Source organism: Budorcas taxicolor, chromosome 21, assembly GCF_023091745.1.
Source record: "Budorcas taxicolor isolate Tak-1 chromosome 21, Takin1.1, whole genome shotgun sequence".
Classification (NCBI taxonomy): domain Eukaryota; kingdom Metazoa; phylum Chordata; class Mammalia; order Artiodactyla; family Bovidae; genus Budorcas; species Budorcas taxicolor.
The window spans coordinates 49,800,341-49,822,201 of record NC_068930.1 but is presented as its reverse complement, the minus strand read 5'-3'; the positions used below and the strand labels follow the sequence as shown (position 1 = coordinate 49,822,201).

Genomic DNA, 21,861 nt, shown 5'->3' with positions numbered 1-21,861 from the left:
GGAGCACAGACTCTGGGGTGCACAGGCTTCAGTAGTTGTGGGATGTGGGCTCTAGAGCACAGGCTCAGTAGTTATGGGACGCAGGCTTAGTTGCTCAACAGCGTGTGGGATCTTCCCAGATCAGGGACTGAACCCAAGTCATTGGCAGGCAGACTCTTTATCACTGAGCCACCAGAGAAGCCCTGCTTATTTTTAATTTTGCCATTTCAAATGTGCTGTTAAGCTTTTAGTAAGCTTTTCGTTTTGTTCATTATATTTTTAAACTTTTTTTTTTAAACATAAAGAAGTGAAAGTTGCTCGGTCGTGTCTGACTCTTTGGGACCTCATGGACTGTAGCCTGCTAGGCTTCTCTGTCCATGTAATTCTCCAGGCCAGAATACTGGAGTGGGTTGCTATTCCCTTCTCCAAGGCATCTTCCCACCCCAGGGATCTAACCCAGGTCTCCTGCATTGCAGGCAGGTTCTTTACCAACTGAGTCATTAGGGAAGCCACCTTACTATTAACATTCTCTCACTTGGTGAGATACCATTCTCACACTTGCCTTTAGTTCTTTAGACATGGTTTTCTTTATCTTTTGGAACATATTTAAAACTCGTGATAGTGTTTGATACTGTCACACTTGTCTGGTGTATCTAATGTTTGTGCTTTTTCAGGGACAGTTTCTATTGACTTCTCTTTTACATGGAGTGCACTTTCTTATATCTTTGTGTCCTGTAATTTTTGTTGATAAGTTAACATTTTAAATAGCACAGCAACCCTGGAAACCAGTTTCTCCCTCTCTCCCATGATTTGTTGTTTCTTCTGTTTGTTATTGTTGCTGTGTGATTCTTCATTGACTTTCCTGAACTATGTGCAGTCGGTTTTCTTCTATTTATGACCACTGGATTCTTCACTCATTCAGCCTAGTGGTCAGCTAATGATTGGATGGATACTTATTTACAAGCTTGGAGTCTGTAAGTCCCCTAGTCTTCACCACCGGGCTCTGTGTATGTGTTTGGGACATACTATCAGTATTCAGGAAACAGTTTACAGTACTTTTTTAGCCTTCACATCCTTCTTGTGCAGTCTCCAGATCAGCCAGAGGTGAAAGTTTAAATATTTTTCCAGTCTTTCCTTAATACGCTTGTAGCTCATGCACACGGCCATCTATACTCCCTTTAATGTGTTGGTGTTCTTTAAAGTTCCCTATGGATAGCTTATCCCCCGGGTTTTCCTTTTTTTTTTTAATCATTATTATTTTTTGATTAGTTGTTTGCCTCATTAGTGATTGCTGCCTCAGGCAGCTGTGGTGTTAAATAATTGCCAGTGATCGTTTTTCACAAATGACTCCAAGAGAAAAACTGTTGCACTGGGTGAGTTCTAAATTAAGTTAAATAAAGACAAGCTTTGTGAGCTCAGTTTTCGAAGGAGCAGATAGGTGAGGCAAAAAATGATGTTTCTCAGAGTAAAGTGTTGAAAGAACCCTGATTCTGTTCTGACTCTCCAGTGACTGATCGGCTGCTGCTTGTCACTGTGTTCGTGGGCTGTTGGTTTTAAGGCTGCCATGGAGATGAGGATGGAGGATGGGAACACGATAAGTTTAAAATGCCACAAAGCTTACTGTTTTTATTGAGATTCATCCGTTTTTCATGAATAAATGTCTTTGTTGCAAACCTTTGATTAATTTCTAGGTTTCCAAAAAAGTTAGGTTTTAGTGTTTACTTTTGCTTAATTGTTTTTAATGGAGATTTTCAGAGTTCTTTATTCCGCTAACTTGCTGATATTATCTTATAACCTGCTTTTTTTAAAGTTATAAATACTTAATGTTTCATAGTTTTATTAAAATATTCTTCTGTGAATATTTTTAGTGACTGCCTATTCACTTGCATGTATGTACCATGATTCATTTAGTGTCTTACTGTGTAGTGGGTAGTGGACAAGATAGTAGAAGTTAGGGAAGAAAAATAGGACTTGTATATCATGTGAGGGAACCTGGGCATTATTCTGTTTACAGTGGGAAGCCCTGTAAGTATTTAAGTAGATGAGTGATACAGGTAGTTGGACTTAGGTTTGGGTAAATTATTCTGGTAGCAGTGTATGGAGGATGGATAAAAAGTGGGCTTAGAATATTGTGAGAATAGGTAAGGAGGCTACTAATAAAATTCAGACGAGATCATGAAGTATCAAATGACAGCAGACATCGAGAGAAAGAAATGCATTGCAGAACTGTTTAGGGTGAAAAATGAGTGCTTCGTTGAGTAGTGGGGGTGGGGTGGCATGGTGTGGAGTAAAGGGAGCTGAAGAGAGGGGGATGAATCTGAATTGAATGTCAGGTTTAAGATTTAGATAATATTACCAATGTAGTAAGGGAATGTTAATAATAAAGAACTTGAAGAAGAGAGGAACGATGGTGGATTCATTTTGGGCCAAGTTGAGTTTGAAACACCTGTGGAAGATGTAAGTGGATAGGTAATGTAAGCCCGAATCTCAGAAAAGAACATGAAATAAATAGTAGCTGTGGATTGGTGGTGGTCGGTTGCTTCAGGCCATTCTGTGACCCCATGGCCGTAACCCACCAGACTCCTCTGTCAATGGGATTTTCCCAGCAAGAACACTGGAGTGGGTTGGCATGCCCTCCTCCAGGGGATCCTCCCAACCCAGGGATCGAACCCACATCTCCTGCGTTGCAGGCTGATTTCTTTACCACCACCAAAGCCCAGGGATTAGGAAAGTATTTTTATATAGATAGAGTTCAAGTTGTATCAGATGGAGGAGGAGGACATGTTCCTGGAAGACACCACAATTTAAAGAGAGAGTATACAGAAAGAAAAGTTCATAGTGAACATGGAAAAAGACAGTTCGTTGCTAACATTATTGTAATAGGTTTTCTGTATCCTCTTCCTTCAGCATTGACTTGTGTCAGCCCTAAACTTTAATGTCACAACTGTTTATGTGTCTTGGGAGGTAGCATAGAGTAAGGCATACTTTATTCTTAGTTCAGTTTGGTTTTGTTAATTGCTGTTTGATCTAGTGTCTTAGTCTCTTTGAAGCTTGGTTTTGAGTTTAACTTTTTAATAAAGTGAAGAGGTAAAATAAAATTGATAGGTCCCTATCTCCATGAGAATTAATGAAACTAAAGTATCTAGCTCAGTCTTTAGAGAATGGTGGGTGTCAGTAAATGATATTACCTTCTTTCTTCCCCATCTTCATACTGTATGAGAATTCTTTTGCTCCTTTGCTGTGTTATGAGGAAAGCAGTTGGTACCAGTTTATACTAATGTTTGAATGGTACTTAACTCTTTACACTGTGTGTTAGAGTGGTTTGGTATCACAAATGAATTTAATTAGTTAAAATTTAGGTATTCTGATGAACTGAATAGGCTATAATCAGCCAGTGTCAGGAGATACTTTAAGGTAGTATGTATGCAACTGCACTAAATCCTCTGAATTCTTGGTAATTTGCAGTGCCTGCCTGTCCTAAACTTCAGAGTTCCCGTCTCATCCCTTGCTGGACTGTGTAGCTTTCAAATAATTCTTTAAAGATACTGTTCTTTCAGAATGAATTCAGTTAAAATTGGCCACAAGTTTATGTTTTGGCTTACCACCTCAAGTGTGGCTAATGTGGTGGTGTTGATTGAGGGCTCAGAAGAGCTGGTTTGGAATTGTTTAATAGCTTTGTGTGGGGAATTTCAAAAATATATTTGTGGAGAATGAGTAAGATCATGTTTGTGTAACTGTAAAAGTGCTGTCTATGCAGATATAAACTATTAAGTAAGCGTAAGTGATTACAACTTGTTTGCTTTTCCTTATCTTTATGTTGCCATACTTAGCTCGTATGTTTGATAAAACAGAATTGACTTGTTCTTATATAGGACACTGTATCTTTGTTTATTAGATTCTCTTTTTCACTGTATCTCCTCATTTCCTCTGTGCCTGTGTGGAATCATTGAAGGCAAGAGAAAAAATTTTATTTTACTTTATAGATTTTAATCTTAAAGGGCTTATAAATATTTTCAGATCATCAGTTCAGTCACTCAGTTGTGTCCGACTCTTTGCAACCCCTTGGACTGCAGCACGCCAGGCTTCCCTGTCCATTACCAACTTCTGGAGCTTACTCAAACTCATGTCCATTGAGTCGGTGATGCCATCCAACCATCTCATCTTCTGTCATCCCCTTCTCCCACCTTCAGTCTTTCCTAACATCAGGGTCTTTTCCAGTTCTTCACATCAGATGGTCAAAGTATTGGAGTTTCAGCTTTAGCATCAGTCCTTCCAGTGAATATTCAGGACCAATTTCCTTTAGGATGGACTGGTTGGATCCCCTTGCAGTCCAAGGAATTCTGAAGAGTCTTCTCCAACACCACAGTACAAAAGCATCAATTCTTCGGCACTCAGCTTTCTTTATAGTCCCAACTCTCACATCCATACATGACTACTGGAAAAACCATAGCTTTGACTAGATGAACCTTTGTTGGCAAGTACATGTCTCTGCTTTTTAATATGTTTTCAGATCATGATCACATATTAATACTTCCTTCAGTGCTTTTTGTTCTTTCAGTTCTATACATTTTTATCTTCCTGTCATATCAGGAGCTTTTCTTCAGTTATTTTGAAACATCAGTATGGTAAACAGATGAGCTACATATCTTAAGCGATTTTGCTTGCTTTGAAATTCTAGCATGTTTTTAGTATGATTTGTATCTGCTTGCTTTTCATGGTAAAGGACTAACAAATAATAAGTATTTGAAAGATTAAAAAAACAAACATCTTAAGTATTTATACAGGAGATAGGTTCCTAGCTTTTGTTTTGATGAATTATAACATTCAGGACAGATACCAAGAGAGAGATTGACTTGCCTCCTTGCTACATTGTTAAATACAAGAGTGAGTTTGCCATTTTCATTTCTGTTAATATTAATTTATTATATAAAAATAGATTTTAGTAATTACTTTCTGAGTTATTTTTTTCTAGTTAAAATGTTGGGACAGTAGACTATTTTTGAAAGCATTAAGAAAAAAGTCGTTTTTTGGTTTTGTTTATATTGCTTTAAATTCCTTTGTAAATTTGTAAATTCCTGTGTTATGAGTGTTTTCCGAGTTTTGGTGGTTTTTTCTTAAGAATGCATTCATGGGGAGCTTCCAGGTGCCGGTGGTAAAGAATCTGCTTGCCAGTGCAAGAATGTATTCACATGTGCAAAAACTTCTGTGGACACAGAGGAGCGTAGGTTTAAGTGTTGAGGAAATACTCTGTAGATCAATGCATTTCCTAGAGTGATTCCAGAAACTTTATTTTTGAAGTTCCATTTCACCCACTCTCACTTCAAAAAGCATACTGGAATGAAACTAATGAACATAGTGTTGAATATATATTAAATTAGATTTTTTAAAACCGCTTTATTGAGCTGTTTAAAATGTATGTTATAACAACATATAGTAAACTGCATATATTTTAAGTGTACACTTTATATTTCTTGTGAGCAGTGTAGATGAGTTTTGCTTTTTTATCCATCTGATAGTCTTTAACATTTTGAGAGTATCATTTTTATTTAATGTGATTATGTAGAGTCTGTCATCTACTCTTTATCTTCTACTTACCCCCTTTGATTATTGTTCCTCTTTTTCTGCCTTTGTTTGGATTAATCAAGTATTTTTGTGATTTTTGTTTTCTCTTTTTTTGGCTTATTACCTGTACGTTTTTATTTTCGTAGTTGCTTTAATGTTTATAGTACTTGTTTAGCCACTAAGTCATGTCTGACTCTTACGACCCCATGGTCTGTAGCCCACCAGACTTCTCAGTGCATGGGATTTCTTAAGTAAGAATACTGGAGTGAGTTGCTATTTCCTTCTCCAGGGAATCTTCCCAACCCAAAGATCGAACCCGCCTCTGCTGCATTGGCAGGTGACAGTTCTTTACCACTGAGCTACCTGGGGCAGCCCAGTGTTTATAGTACCTATATATACACATCTCTTAACATTTCACCTTAGACATTGTAATTTTGGTTGATACCTAGAAGCTCGATTCGAAGAGTTCTTTTTATACAGCTTCCATCCTCAACTTTTTGGATATGTGGAGTATAGTTATAATAACTGTCTTCATGTCCTTTTCTGCCTGCCGAACATCTGGGTTAAAATCTGGCTTAAATCTGATTTGATGATTATTTTCTTCATTATGATTTAGGTTTTCCTGCTTCTCTGCATGCCTGGTAGTCTTCAATTAAATACCAGACAAGATAAATTTATTTCATCCTGGATATTTGTATATCTATAAAATTGAGCTCTGTTCAGATGATGTTAAACAGTTTGACCTGTTTGCATCTTGCTTTTATGATATGTTAGGTGGCTCTGGAGTAGTGTTCATTCTAGGGCTAATTGCTGCATCAATTGTGAGTTTTCCTAGTCTGGCTTGTGGGAATTAGGTACTCTCCAGAACTTTCCTCCTTTTATAAGGGGGGTTAACTTTAGTTATTAATTCTAAATTTTATTTAATTTTCGTCAGAGAGCATGTGTTAATCACCCAGTCGTGTCTGACTCTCTGCAACCCCATGAACAGTACCCCACCAGGCCCCTCTGTCCATGGGATTCTCCAGGCAAGAAGACGAGTGGGTTGCCATTCCCTTCTCCAGGGCATCTTCCTGACCTAGGGATTGAATCCGGGTCTCCTACATTGCAGGCAGAATCTTTACCGCTGAGCCACCAGAAAAGCCCAGAGAGCATGGTATGTGCTGTTTTTCTTGGTTCTTTTTCTCCTTAGTTTGTGTCCTTACTAGTTCACTTTTACATGAAAAGATTTATACTGTATTGAATTCAGAGTTTTAAGGGTAAAGTGCTAATTGTGTTGTTCAAATCTTATGCATAGTGACTAGCCTTACCTTTGCTAAATGAGACAGATGTGTTAAAATCTACCATACTTTTAAAAAATTTATTTTTAATCAAAGGATAATTGCTCTATAGTATTCTGTTGGTTTCTACCAAACATCAACATGAATCAGCCATAGGTATACATATGTCCTCTCCCTCCTGAACCTCCTTCTACGTCCCACCCCTCTAGGTTGTTACAGAGTCCAGGTTTGAGTTCCCTGAGTCATTCAGCAAATTCCCATTGGCTCTCTGTTTTAGGTATGGTAATGTGTATTACCATGTCACTTTCTCCTATACATCCCACCCTCTCCAAAATCTACCACACTTTAAGTGACTTTGCTTTTCCTTAAATAGCTGTTGGTTTTTGCTCTTTATATTTTATAACTCTTCATGCAGAATTGAAATTAAGACTTCCTGGTAAATAGAGCTTTTTGTCAAAATACATTCAGTTTAGTCGCTCAATCATGTCTGACTCTTTGCAACTCCATGGACTGCAGCACACGAGGCCTCCCTCTCCATCGCCAGCTCCTGGAGTTTACTCAAACTCCTGTCCATTCAGTCAGTGATGCCATCCAACCATCTCATCCTCTGTCGTCCCCTTCTCCTCCTGCCTTCTACCTTTCCCAGTATCAGGGTCTTTTCAAATCACTCAGTTCTTTGCATCAGGTGGCCAAAGTATTGGAGTTTCAGTTTCAGCATCAGTCCTTCCAATGAATATTCAGGACTGACTTCCTTTAGGATGGTCCGGTTGGATCTCCTTGCTGTCCAAGGGACTCTCAAGAGTATTCTCCAATACTACAGTTCAAAAGTATCAATTCTTCAGCACTCAGCTTTCTTTATAGTCCAACTCTCACATCCATACATGACTACTGGAAAAATCATACCCTTGACTAGATGGACCTTTGTTGGTAAAGTAATGTCTCTGCTTTTTAATATGCTATCTAGGTTGGTCATAACTTTCCTTCCAAGGAGTAAGCATCTTTTAGTTTCATGGCTGCAGTCACCATCTGCAGTAATTTTGGAGCCCAGAAAATAGTCTGTCACTGTTTCTGGTGTTTCCTCATCTATTTGCTCTGAAGTGATGGGACCAGATGCCATGATCTTAGTTTTCTGAGTGTTGAGTGTTAAGCCAGATTTTTCACTCTCCTCTTTTCACGTTTATCAAGAGGCTTTTTGGTTCCTCTTCGCATTCTGCCATAAGGGTGGTGGCATCTGCATATCTGAGGTTATTGATATTTCTCCCAGCAATCTTGATTCCAGCTTGTACTTCATCCAGTCCAGCATTTCTCGTTATGTACTCTGCATATAAGTTAAATCAGCAGGGGGACAATACACAGCCCTGATGTACTCCTTTCCCAATTTGGAACCAGTCTCTTGTTCCATGTCCAGTTCTAACTTGCTGATATTCTAACTGGTGATCTGATATTTCTGTCTCTTTATGAATTTTCCACAGTTTGTTGTCATCCACACTGTCAAAGGCTTGGGCATAGTCAATAAAGCAGAAGTAGATGTTTTTCTGGAACTCTCTTGCTTTTTCCACGATCCAGTGGATGTTGGCAATTTGATCTCTGGTTCCTCTGCCTTTTCTAAAACCAGCTTGAACATCTGGAAGTTCACGGTTCACGTATTGCTGAAGCCTGGCTTGGAGAATTTTGAGCATTACTTTACTAGCGTGTGAGATGAGTGCAATTGTGCAGTAGTTTGGGCATTCTTTGGCATTGCCTTTCTTTGGGATTGGAATGAAAACTGACCTTTTCCAGTCCTGTGACCACTGCTGAGTTTTCCAAATTTGCTGGCATATTGAGTGCAGCACTTTCACAGCGTCATCTTTCAGGATTTGAAATAGCTCAACTGGAATTCCATCACCTCCACTAGCTTTGTTCATAGTGATGTTTCTGAAGGCCCACTTGACTTCACATTCCAAAATGTCTGGCTCTAGGTGAGTGATCTCACCATCATGGTTATCTGGGTCATGAAGATCTTTTTTGTATAGTTTTTCTGTGTATTCTTGCTATCTCTTCTTAATATCTTCTGCTTCTGTTAGCTCCATACCATTTCTGTCCTTTACTGAGCCCATCTTTGCATGAAATGTTCCCTTGGTATCTCTAATTTTCTTGATGAGAGCTCTAGTTTTTTCCATTCTGTTGTTTTCCTCTATTTTTTTGCTTTGATCATTGAGGAAGCCTTTCTTATCTCTCCTTGCTGTTCTTTGGAATTCTGCCTTCAAATGGGTATATCTTTCCTTTTCTCCTTTGCCTTTAGCATCTCTTCTTTTCTCAGCTATTTGTAAGGCCTCCTCAGACAACCATTTTGCCTTTTTGCATTTCTTTTTTTTGAGGATGGTCTTGATCACTGCCTCCTGTATAAAGTCATGAACCTCTTTCCATGGTTCTTCAGGCACCCTGCTGCAGTCCATGGGGTGGCAAAGAGTTGGACATGACTGAGCAACTGAACTGACCCAGACTTAGGGTCTATGGGCTCTATGGTAGGGTTAATGGTGAACTCCAAGAGCATTCACACTAAGGGAGCCCTTACTGGCCTGATCCTGCCAGTGCCTCTGTCCCCATGCCATCCCGTGCCTCCACAGGCAGCCCTCCAACACTAGCAGGTAATTTTGGTTCAGTGTCCTGTGGGGTCACTGCTCATTTCCCCTCGGTCTTGGTATGTGCAAAATTTTGTTTGTGCTCTCCAAGACTGAAGTCTCCCTCTTCCCCAGGCCCCTGAAAGTCCTGTAATCAAATCCCGCTGGCCCGCAAGGTCCGATTGCATGGGAATTCCCAGTCCCTTTATCAGATCCCCAGGCTGGGAAACCTGGGGTGAGGTCCAGAACCTTTGCAACAGTGGGAGAACTTCTTTGGTATTATTGTTCTCCAGTTTGTGGGTCACCCACCCTGCGGTTATTGGATTTCGTTTTATCGTGATTGTGCTGCTCTGCCATCTCACTACAGGTCTCTTTGTCTTTGGACGTGGAGTATCTTTTTTTTGGTGGGTTCCGGCGTCCTCCTTCCCGTGGTGGTTCAACAGCTAGTTGCAGTTTTGGTGCTCTTGCAGGAGGAAATGAACACACGTTCTCCTACTCTACCATCTTCTCTCGTCATCTCTATATAATATTTCCATCTTGTTATTCTTCTGTGTTAGAACATTCTGAATAAGAGCACCAGGCTCTCTTCCAAGTATTTGTTTCTTTCTTTTGTCCTTTCTTTTCATCCTCCGTTTTCTCAGTTTCTTCTCACTTCTATATCTGCCTTTTTTTAGAACTTGATAATGTATTATTTATAATTTTCCAGCCTGTTTGTGTAGTTTTACCCCCCTTCTCCCCTTTTCCTCCTACTTTTCTCTTCTGCTTTCCTCCTTATTTGTGCTTAACTCCATATTGTTTGTATCTTAATACTGTATTTTTGTGTTTCTTTCCTCTTACCTTTCTCCCTTCTCTTCATCCTTCCTTCCAATCTCCTTCCCTCCATATTTCCCCTTCAACCCCTTCCTGCCTTTCACCATTCCACATTGTTACCATCTTCCTCTCCCCTCTTAGCCCTTTTCCAACATCCCACTTCCTCCTTTCCTACTTACTCTCTTTTCTTCATTTCCATTCCTTCCCCCCTCTCTTGTTTTGAGCTTGTATTTATTTTTATCCAGCATTTCTATGTCTCTGCAATTGGAGAGGTTTTTGGTGTGTTATTCACCATATTGTTGCATCAGTCCCCTTTATTATTGGTTATTTTAAGGAAATAATTTGCATTGTTTGTTACTTTATTATTAGAAGCAGATTCCTTGTAGTACGCTTCGTAGTTTAGTGTATTATAATGCCATCATTTGAGAAAAAGTTCTAAATGGTAATTTTTTTTTTAAACAGGTGCGAAGGAAGAATGATATTGCAAAATTTGTTGAATTTTTGGTCTTCCAACTTGGGTTATGTGAAAACTTTTATAATGGAGGTATTAGTACAGGTGCTTGAAATTTAAGCTCAGGAACACTGGCTTCTAAACTGTGTAATTTTTAATTATGTATGTTACAGAGCTTAAATGTCTTCAAAGAATGTAGTAGGAAATATGTTAACCTTATTCATAAAAAGATGTTAAAGAGACATCTGAAATTTTATTTGTGAAAACTCAGTGAGGTCTGGAACTGTTTCGCCACTTGAAGTTAGTATTCCCAAAGGTCTTCAAAGCATTCCTAAGCCTGAGTCATTTTCACAGTCTCAGAAACTTCAATCTTAATTTATAGTAGAACTGTTTCTTTGATTCCTTTAAGGAACCTCTAGTTCACAAACAAATCAAACAAAAATATTTCTAAAATTGGGGAAATTTTTGAATGTTTAAGCTTTTAAGTTCCAGCCATCAGTTTAGCACTATGTGGAGCACTCCCTCAGATTAAAATTTTGAAAAAAATATCAAAGGTTTAAGAAGCTAAGGCATGCTTCCTGTCCCCCCAAGCATCCAGTATCTGTAAGAGAATAATATAATTGGCACTCCTTCTTGGAGTGGTGGGTCTGCATCCTCAGATTCAACCTACCATGGATCCAAAATATTTAGGGGAAAAAAAAAATTCTAGAAAGTTCCAGAAATCAAAACTTGAATTCACCGCACCCAGTCAGCTATTTATATAGTATTTATATTGTGTTAGGTTTTATAAGTAATCTACAGATGACGTAAAGTGTGTGTGGGAGGATGTGCATAAGTTAATATGCAGATATTATGTCATTTTATGTAAGGGACTTACTTGAGTATGTTTGGATTTTGGCATCTGATGGGTTCCTGGAACCATCACCTGCTTATATAGAGGGACAGTTGTACCAGCTAATGTGACATAATTAGGAGCCATATTGACTGAAATTAATGGAGACATTCACAGAAAGAGAAAAAACAATACCCATAATGGGTTATGGTCATTTGAGGGGGAGGGGGAGAAAGGTATTGGGTAGAAGTTTTTTCCATAATCTTTCTTCCTGCTTTTCTTTTCTTTTTATATTTTCCTTTCTCTTGTGTTATTATTTTAGAGTTGTTTTTAAATTAGTGAAGCCTTCTTTTATATTATTCTATCTACCTATCCTTTTATATCCACTTTTTTTGTGTGTTTCTTCTCCTATTTTCCCCTGACCATGTAAGTTTTGTGAATTGATGAGCAAAAGTATTTTATGCGTTTTTATTTGCTAACTAGATCATTATAAATAGATACAGATTTAAAAAACAAACTTCTTAATTTCGATCCAGTACTTCTTATTAGTAAGTATGTAGTTTCCAGGCTTTGTTTAACCTAGTATATGGGAAGGAAATAGAGGCTGTCTTGGCTCCTAAATTATGTTGCAAAATCTTGAGCTGATTCACGTTTGCTTCTGTTGTGTTTTGAGTTTTTTTTGTTTTGCTTTGTTTTTTTTTCTCGTTTTCTTTTTTCCCTGGGGGCATTAGTTTTGTTAGAAACATTAGTTTCAGGAAATTTAGTGATAATTATAGCAGTTTATTTCATTCTGATTTCATAGTTCTTTGTTATTTCAAACTACTCTATGGGGAAAGTAGAATACTTTTCCTGTTTATTTTAGTGTATGTGTTTTATTTTGGTATTCTTTAAAATGTTTAACTAGTATTCAGTGACTATTATTCTTATCTTTGTTCTTTTCTTATTTTTCTTATAAATGTGTTAACACTGGAGGCTGAATAACGTAGAGGTTAAGAGCATAAGCACCAAGTCCAGGCTGTGTGTTGCTGTGCTTAGTCACTCAGTCGGGTCTCACTCTTTGAGACCCCATGGACTGTACCCTGCCAGGCTCCTCTGCCCATGGGGATTCTCCAGGCAAGAATACTAGAGTGGGTTGCCATGCCCTCCTCCAGGGGATCTTCCCAAACCAGGGATCGAACCCAGGTTGCCCACATCACAGGTGAATTCTTTAGTCTGAGCCACCGGGGAAGCCCAGTCCAGGCTGTGTTGAGTTTAAATCCATAGCTCTGTTTCTCACTAACTGAATTACTTAAACTCTCTGTGCCTGTTTCCTCATCTTTAGAGTCAGGATAATAATAGTACTTATTTCATAGTGCTGTTTTGAGGAATATAGGAATTAATTTCTATAAAGAACTTAGAAGAATGTCTGGCATATGGGAAATATTGTTTATGTTAGCTGTTAACCACCCACCCCCCGCCCCCTGGCCCAGTTCTCTGAAGAGTCACACAGATACTGTTACAGGTAGGAATAGAACCTGGGTGTTCTTATTCCAGTCAAGATGAAGCAATGCTCTTTTGCGTGTCAGTAGGTTATGCAATGTTTTCCAAGATATAAATTTCCGAGCTACAAAGTGAATACAATAAAATTAAAATAATTTGTTTATAATAAAACACATTTGCATGTTCAGCACTGTGCTTAGGTTTTATAAATGCTAAAGTAGACACACTTTCTGTCTTAAAGAAGCTATAGACTAGTCCTGGAAAAGAGATAAGAAAATACTTGAGACATAATTACTTTCATGAAAGAGAGTTGTACAGAACAGAAGGAAATAGAGAGGAGAGGGCATCCATCCCTTCCTTTGGGAGGGTGAAGGAAAAGGGAAACGGTCTTGGAAAACTCCATAGATGAGCTATCAATTCAGGAGTTATTATGAATATTCATAGGATAAGATAATATACCACAGAGAGTTTAAAGTGCTATGTATATGTTGTTAATATTTAACTTTATACTGAAATCTTCTATTCAGCCTTTAAGCATTCCAAGAAATTAATTGATTCTTACCTTTAATTTGAGTTTACCAACAAGCAGTAGTTTATCCTATATTTTACTCCCAGGGTGTAAAAAAAAAATTTTTTTTCCAGTTGCTTTTTTTCAAATTTGTTTATTATAGAAGAGACACATGCTTTTTGTAAATGAATTTGAGTAGCTGGAAGTATATAAAAGTTGTTAATTCCTCCCCCTTTCCCCAACTTTCTCATTCCCTCTGAAAACAAACAATAAAATGCGTAAGTAAAGAATCTGCCTGCAATGCAGGAGAGCCTGGTTTGAATCCTGGGTTGGGAATATCCCCTGGAGAAGAGAGGCTACCCACTCCATTACTCATGGGCTTCTCTGGTGGCTCAGACAGTAAAGAATTCGCTTGCAATGTGGGAGACCTGGGTTTAATCCCTGGGTTGGGAAGATCCTCTGGAGAAGGGCATGGCAACCCACTCCAGTATTCTTGCCTGGAGAATCCCCATGTACAGAGGAGCCTGGCAGGCTGCAGTCCATGAGGTTGCAAAGCATTGGACGAGGCAGAGTGACTAAGCACAAGCACCTATATACCTGTGTAGGTATCTTGCTTTAAATGATAAACGCCATTTCCTTAGTTTGCACTTAAGACATTTCATGACATATCAAGGCTACTTTTTCCATTTTCTTTTTATCAAAATGCTCAAAGCTAGCCAAAATGAATGAATTTTCTGCATTCTATCTGTTTTCTTCATTTCATGTTTTTGTTTATGCCAAGAATGTCTTTCTTATTCAAAACCACCACATCATATCCAAATACCTTCCTGTCCGTAAAGATCTTTTCAGATAATACATTCTCTGTCAAAGCTTTTCTTTCCCCACCTTCACTCCTTCCTGTGTTTTGAAAGTAATTTTGTGTTAGTACCTAACACTTGCTGCTGTGGATACAGTTAAATGTTTAGTTTTCTGTGCTTTGGACTACACTGACAGTTCTTATAACAGTATTTTATGAGTTTTGTAATACTTAAATGCCTGTTTGGAAAGCCTGCTGTTAGATATTTAAAATAAATGTATTTTAGTCATGTTTTATTACTCTTAGAAATACTGATTTTTAACTGTTTTGGGGAGAAGTTACAAAATGTGAGCTGTGAGTTGAAAATAAAACTTGGTTTGGTTAATGATTTTGGATGAATCTTTCTGAGACATTGTTTTGTTCAAAGATTATGATAACCTGATTTGGCAAGTTTTAAAAATTAAAACTAAATAAAATCTTTAAAAACTAAAGTTGTGAGAATAAGGTATAAATAAATCTCTCAAATATTTTGATAGAAGTTTAAGAGCAGTTCTTTGACATTTTTGAAAGAAACTTGCCACAGTAAATACTTGCTGAATGTGATATAAATAGTAATCACTAAAAACTGTTTTCATTTATTTTTCAGAGAATGCAGAATCCATTGATCTTAAACAGTTTTTTGACCAACATTTTTCACATATATATTATGTGTTTTTTGAGAATTTTGTTACTATTGAAGCTAGTCTTAAACAGAAAGGTAAGATGTTAAAATCAATCCTGGCTTATGCTGATGTTTCAAATAATTGTCATAAACATTCACTTAAAACAGACTCTTGCACACTGGAATTTTATTATCATTTCAGTTCCCCTCTCAGATGGCTTGCAGACACCCTGCTTACACTGTGGGTTATCAGTGTTAATAATAACCGTATTATTTTGAGAAGGCTTAGAAGATTTGCCTTTTCCCTGGTCAGATTTGTTTTCTCACCTTTACTCTGCCCTAGGGCCATGTGTCAGGTTTGAGCAGTCATTTTCATAATTTCATTTTTAAGAGCTCACTTAAGAGGTTGCCACAATATATTATTATTTGTTTTTTAGACATAAATATGTAGAACCTAAATGTAATTGTCTAAAGAGTAGAGATGCTGTGATATTGTCTACACATTGAACAGAATACAGTTTAAATATTTTATTAGAGAATCACTGAAAAAACTATGCCTGAAATATTTTAAGCTTTTTAAGTGGTTGTTGACATTGAGGACAAAATGATAATGTTTAAATATTTTTCTGTAAAAATGTTTTAGGTCACAAGTCTCAAAGGGAGGAATTGGATGCTATACTTTTTATTTTTGAGGTATGTACCTACCCATGTAACTTTTTTCCCAAAATTAATTTTTGGAACATACAAAGGAAAATATTGAATATTAACAAGCACTGTGAATCTGCCATGCTTTTTAAAAACTAAATTCTATTGTTTAACCTAAAAAAATACCTGTCTTAATTATTTTCTGAGGTATATTTTAGGTACAGATAGAATTAATGGTTTTGTGCATTTGAAGCCACAATTGGTACAATATTTATGGTGTTTACAAGCAATAAAAATTTTAATTTGTGGGATGTTTACACAAATGGAGAATTTTCTTTAAGAAATTCTAAAACATTCTTACTTGAGAGGATAAATTCATGGAACTGTTATATACCTAAGGAGTTCATAGTTTGTGGTTTAACTACTTTTCATTGGAAACTTGTATAGAATAGTTTTAAACATTTTATACATTGTTGTTCTACCACATTACTTTTTATTGGGGTGGGACAAGTTTGTATTGCTAAAAAAGCAGAAGGAAATAACATATGATACTCTGTTAAAACTTCTGTTTTATTTTTGGCACAGTGATAAAAATGAGGGACACACATGCTTTTCAAATAACTCCTTGCTCTTCATTCTGGCTTTCAAATCAAATAGTGATAGGAGTATTCCAATCTTTTTTGAGAATTTTAGCGATCAGGAAACAGCCAGGATTAATTAGACCTTGTGTTTTGAAAGGCATAAAGAATTTAGAAATCAGTTTCTAAAGATTGAACTGTTCTATTTACTGCTAAATGTTTTGTATATTGACTATTTTGGTATGGTTTAGAAGAATTTAAAGAATTTGATCTTTCTCAGTTGCTGAGTTAGTCACAGCTTAAAAAGGGAAAGTTTAAAAAAAAATTTTTTTTTTAAGCATTCCAAAAGAAGTAACTGGTTTGGTACCTAGTTCTGCAGTTAATTTTCGTTTGTCATTAACCCTGAGGAATTTGCTCATATTTACCTCCCAAAGTGTTTGCATGAATTGTTTACAAGGGGAATATTAAAGCATGGAGATTTTGAGAAACAATAAAAAAGTATGTACAGAGAAAAGATAATAATTCCTGGAAAGTATTCCTTCAGACATTTGTGAAACTATATTTAGGAAATTGAGATCATTGACTAGTTAACAGAAGCTCTTTCAGGGTATTCCTTCTATTAAAACATAATCCTTATTTTTCTGTATGTAATCTATACTGGTCATTTGTTACTCTGAACTGAAATGTTTGTCTGTAATCCATCACTAAATTTCATTAGGAAAATAAGTGTTAAATATGGGGTTTTTATCTTTCGGAAAAAATACTTAACCTGTGTGCTGTTTTTGTACTTATGATGGTAACAATATCTGACTTCCACCTTTAGAGACTAATGATTTAAAAGATCAGGAAATTACCTAAATACACTGATTGCCTTTTTCTGGAATAAAGTTCATCATTGTGGAATGTTATTATGACATAGGATTGATATTCTGTTTTCTTCTGTGTAGCTAAGAGTGTACAAGATTTCTTTCATCTTTATATTACTGAATAAAAAGATGATAAAGTGTAATTTAATAGTGACAATGTAGAAGTACTTTAAGTAGTTCACAAACTTGTCTTTTTAGTTTTCTATAATTTTATCTCTTTCCATACCGCAATAAATATACAGTTGCTGGCTCAGTATGGGAGAAAGGTAGGAGAGCAAGGCTGAAGAATTTTCTGTATCTTATGTGGGAATAACACCTGTCTGTGAAGAACTTTATAATTTCTTCATCATCCTCTTACATGAGAAGGACTAGAGACGATTATCAAAAGGAAGATAGAGAAGTGTAAAAACAGGCATACCATTCTTTGAACAGAATAGTATGAAAGCACTAATTCTAGAGATAGGAATCTGGAAGCTGGAATCTGTTTTTCCACTTTCTAACCTAAACACATTTCTTAACCTGTTATGGCAAATGAGATCTCTCCTTTTAGGATGGTTTTGAGGATTAATGAAATATCCTTTATATAAAGTGTCTATTATTTGGCCCTTATGAACATTCAATTAATGATGACTCTAAATAGTAATAAAATAGAGCAGCAATAATAACAAATAACATTCAGCAAGCAGATGAGTACTGACAACATAGTTCAGCGGCATAATAAGGCAGCTATTGAAGTAGAATAATTCATACAGGTGCAATATGTAAAGAAAAATAAAGACAAAATCTTGAAGATACTATATGTAAGAAATATTCCAGACTTGTAGAAGTATGTATGGGTTAGCTTAACCATAGGGCTCCTGAATTTAAAATTTTTTTTCTCATACCTATAACCATTATAATATATAACTATCTTTGGGTTCATGTGATTAGTACAAATATTTGATAGGATTTTTGTGAAAGCAAAATATTTCCCCTCTTAGGTTTATCAAAATAGGAGAAAGAAAGAACTACTTGAAGTGAAAATATAACAGGTATTAGTATCTAAAAGAATTTAGAACAGATCAGTAGTTTCCACAGAAAGTCTAAGAATAGAAAACAAGCCTTAAAAAATATAGTATTTATTCACTAAAGAGAAATATAACTTTTACATCATTGTAAAAGGTAAATTTCATCAGTTTCCTGTTCCAAGACTTAGTATAGCTCGTTGTTTGCTGGAGTTTTCAGATACTGATCAGTATGCCAGTGCTGAAGTAGTGCCACTACCATCAGACTAGCTCAGAGATGATTTTGTATTTGTAATACTGTCTTGTGCATAAGAAACTCTTAAAGGCTTTGTGTAATTTCTTTAATTTTTCACATTGTTCAAGATGTGGACTTGTTACTTGCTTTTCATACTTTTCTTTGTTTTATTCGTATTGATTTTTAGAAAATTTTACAACTTCTTCCAGAAAGAATTCATCAGCGATGGCAGTTTCATAGTATTGGTAAGTAATATAAATACTACTTCACATTTGAAATAAGTGATAATATTTGAACATATTCTGTAATGAGTTGGCTCTTACTTGAAATGAGTTCATAGTTTATACTTTAGTAAAAATAAAGAATACAGAATTAAACTTACTGGGAATATGAGATAAAAATATACATGAAGGGATATTAAGTTTCATAGTGGCATGTTAAATTTCTTGGATCCACCTGTTATTACTCTGAATATGTTAGCAATGATGATAAACTATAAAGCCTAAAAATAAAAGTAGACTCTACATAAAAGTAAATATTCTTTAATCAGAAATGGAAGGCAGAAGCAAAGTGTCAAGTATAAGAGCCATGGGTTCAGGTTTGAAAGCAAGCAGTGTAGGTTGGCAGTTTGCTCCATTTAAAAAAAAAAAAAAAAGAGGGAACCTGGGGTTTAGCTTACTGCTTAAAGAGCCAAAGTAGAACTTCCCAGATCAAGAAATGAAGCTGAAAAGGAAAAGGGGAAAGGAAAAACATGCAACCCTGCTGTATTGATTACTGTGAAAGACCAAATAGGCAGGAGGTCACAGGCTTCTCTTACAATGAATTAAGCCAAGATGCTGGCTGGCTTGGAGTCTGGTTCTTTAGTAATCATAGGATTGCCACAGGACTCTCTGACTCTCATTGTAAGCCTTTTTTCCCTCTTGGATGAAAAAGGAATCTGAAGGTAGGCAATTTCTGGCTTTGGTTCAGTGTCTCAATTAGAACAAAGGTGATTGCTAGTGTTTCTCATGACCTTTCTCTTGTGGTGAATACACAGATAGTCACCATATCTACATTGTTGAAGTAGAATGTTACAGGCCTTATATTCATTTGTAAAGATCGTATTTTCCTGTTAAAAAAGAGTCATAGATTTATTTAGGCCCTACAATTCTTAATCAGTTGTAGCAAATGAAATCTCTAAGGCTTTGAAACTGTAAGTCATCCCAGTTAGCAGTTCTGGAAGCAAAAGAAACTACATATAGGATGGATATTGATGCAGGGGCTAAAAAGACAAAATTTTAAATAATAAAGCCTGTTGAGAATAAACTTTTTTGATAAAGCTCAAGACTAAAAATGATGTGTCCTTAATATATAAAGAACTCTGGCAACTCAGTAAGACAGACAAGTTTTTTAAATATGCAAAATACTTGCATATATATCACACCAAAGAAGACATATAAATTGCTAATAAGCATGATAAGGTGCTCAATAGAATAGTGAAATCCTATTTTTTATTTCATAATCATTAAAATGTTGTTGGTTATCTGTGAAGAAACTTCTCTAGACATCTGAACTTGTAAAGTTTTCCTACTGAGGACTGTAGTCTTCAATCTGTAAAAGAGCTTTGGGCTATCTAGTTGTCATGTTTAGTAGTATTCCAATAAATGTCTAATTTTTCTTTGTCACTAAGAATCCTTAAACAGTAACTTGAACAACTTTCCACTAACAAGTTAGGCAGTTTTTTCTTTAACATATTTATTTACTTGACTGTGCCGAGTCTTTGTTGCAGCATGTGAGATCTAGTTCCCTGACCAGGGGTGGAACCCAGGCCCCCTGTATTTGGGAGTATGGAATCTTAGCCACTGGATCACCAGGGAAGACCCAAGGCAGTTTTAATAAAATCAACAAATTCATAGAAAGATACAAATTATTCAGACTGACTCAAAAAAGAATGTGCTCAGTCCCTCAGCTGTGTCCGCCTCTTTGTGACCCCATGGACAGTGGCCTGCCAGGCTTCTCTGACCATGGGGTTTTCCAGGCAGAAATAGTGAAAATAGCAGAAATAGCAGACCTTACCTTCTCCAGTGGATCTTCCCAGCCTAGGGACTGAACCCGCATTTCCTACACTGGTGGCAGATTCTTTACCACTGAGCCACCTGGGAGCCCTCATTAAGATTACTCACTCTTTGTGCTGCTGCCAGAAAAGCTGTATTCCATTTTGCATCTCCTTGTGTCTGCCGTTGTTCCCTGTTGTTGAGTACTTTTAAAAACATCTACTAATTGAGAAGGATTCATTTCAAATTTACTGTCTAATTTCTATAATTTTTTAATCTCTGGGGCACTTAAAGTAACAATTATAAATCTCACAAAGGAAAGCTTAATTCCAAATATCTTTAAAAGATGTAATATCAATTGGTTACAAACTCTTTCAGAAAATGAACTCTTCCCAGTCTATGTACATGTCTGTTATTATCTTGATAATAAAGCCAGATTAAAGACCTCACAAAAGAACACAGTAGTGTTCAATATCCATCATAAACACAGAGGCAAAAATCTTTAATAATTTACTAACTAAATTTAGTAGTATGACAAAAAGACTGTATGTAAATGGTAACCAATTGGGATTTATCTCAGGGATGCAAGGTTGGTTTAATATTTGAAAAGCATTTTGTGAAAAATACAGTATTAATAGACTAAATGACAAAACCACCTGTAATGCTGACTGTGATGTTTATTTGACTGTAATGCCAGTAGAAGAAAAAGCATCCGACAGAATTTACTGCCCATGCATGATTAAAAACGCTCATCAGATTTGATTAGTTTCCCACTTCTTTTTCTGTTCCAGGGTTCAATCGGTGATACTACAATGCATTTAGCATGTATAGATTTTTTTAGGAGAGCTGATTAAGACCTAGGCTTTATATAGAATTGTTTAAAGAAACTGAATTTGCTCAGACACGAGGAAGGGAATTGCAGATAAATCAACACAATTTGTTGAAATATTAAAGCTTATTTTAGTATGATAAATAAAACTTAAGCAATAGAGTCACAGTCTTAATCATTTTATATATATATTTCATATAAAAATATGTAATCTTGGTGTTACTAGAAAGAATAAAGATGCAAGATTAGAACAAATAGCTGTAGAGGAAATTTTGTTACTGGTATAAATTTTAAACATAGAAACTATTTCTAAATATTTTATGGATTTATAAATAAGTAGTAATAAAATATTTTTGGAGATAATAACAAAATCTGGATAAGATTTCTTTTGGGAAGGGAAGGAGGAAAATGATACAGGATGAGTTCACAGGAGGCTTAAGTGATACTTACATAAAACATAAATAACATAAATAAATGAAATTTTGAAATTATAGGAAACATGAGACTGTTTAGATTTGTTCAAACTGAATGGTGGACTTCTGGTTGTTTGTGAATATTATTTCATTATTTTATTATAGGTTTGAAATACTGTATAATTGCAAGAAAAATTATTTTGAATACTTCGAGTATTTTGAAAAGAAAAAGTAGTACAGGGGAAACGTTTGTTAAGAAATACTACAGTTTTAGGTGTTTATTTGATTAACTATATAATTTTC

General features: G+C 36.1%; 1 protein-coding gene across 1 annotated transcript in view; it reads left to right on the top strand.

Moving 5' to 3' along the window:
* The window catches only part of RALGAPA1 (Ral GTPase activating protein catalytic subunit alpha 1), a 189,559-nt gene that overhangs the window by 21,009 nt on the left and 146,689 nt on the right, over positions 1-21,861 (top strand). Inside the window, exons 2-4 of the mRNA XM_052659453.1 lie at positions 14,941-15,051; positions 15,599-15,648; positions 18,471-18,528. Of these exons, the coding sequence (XP_052515413.1) occupies positions 14,941-15,051; positions 15,599-15,648; positions 18,471-18,528 (219 nt within the window). The remainder of the gene's footprint in view (positions 1-14,940; positions 15,052-15,598; positions 15,649-18,470; positions 18,529-21,861) is intronic.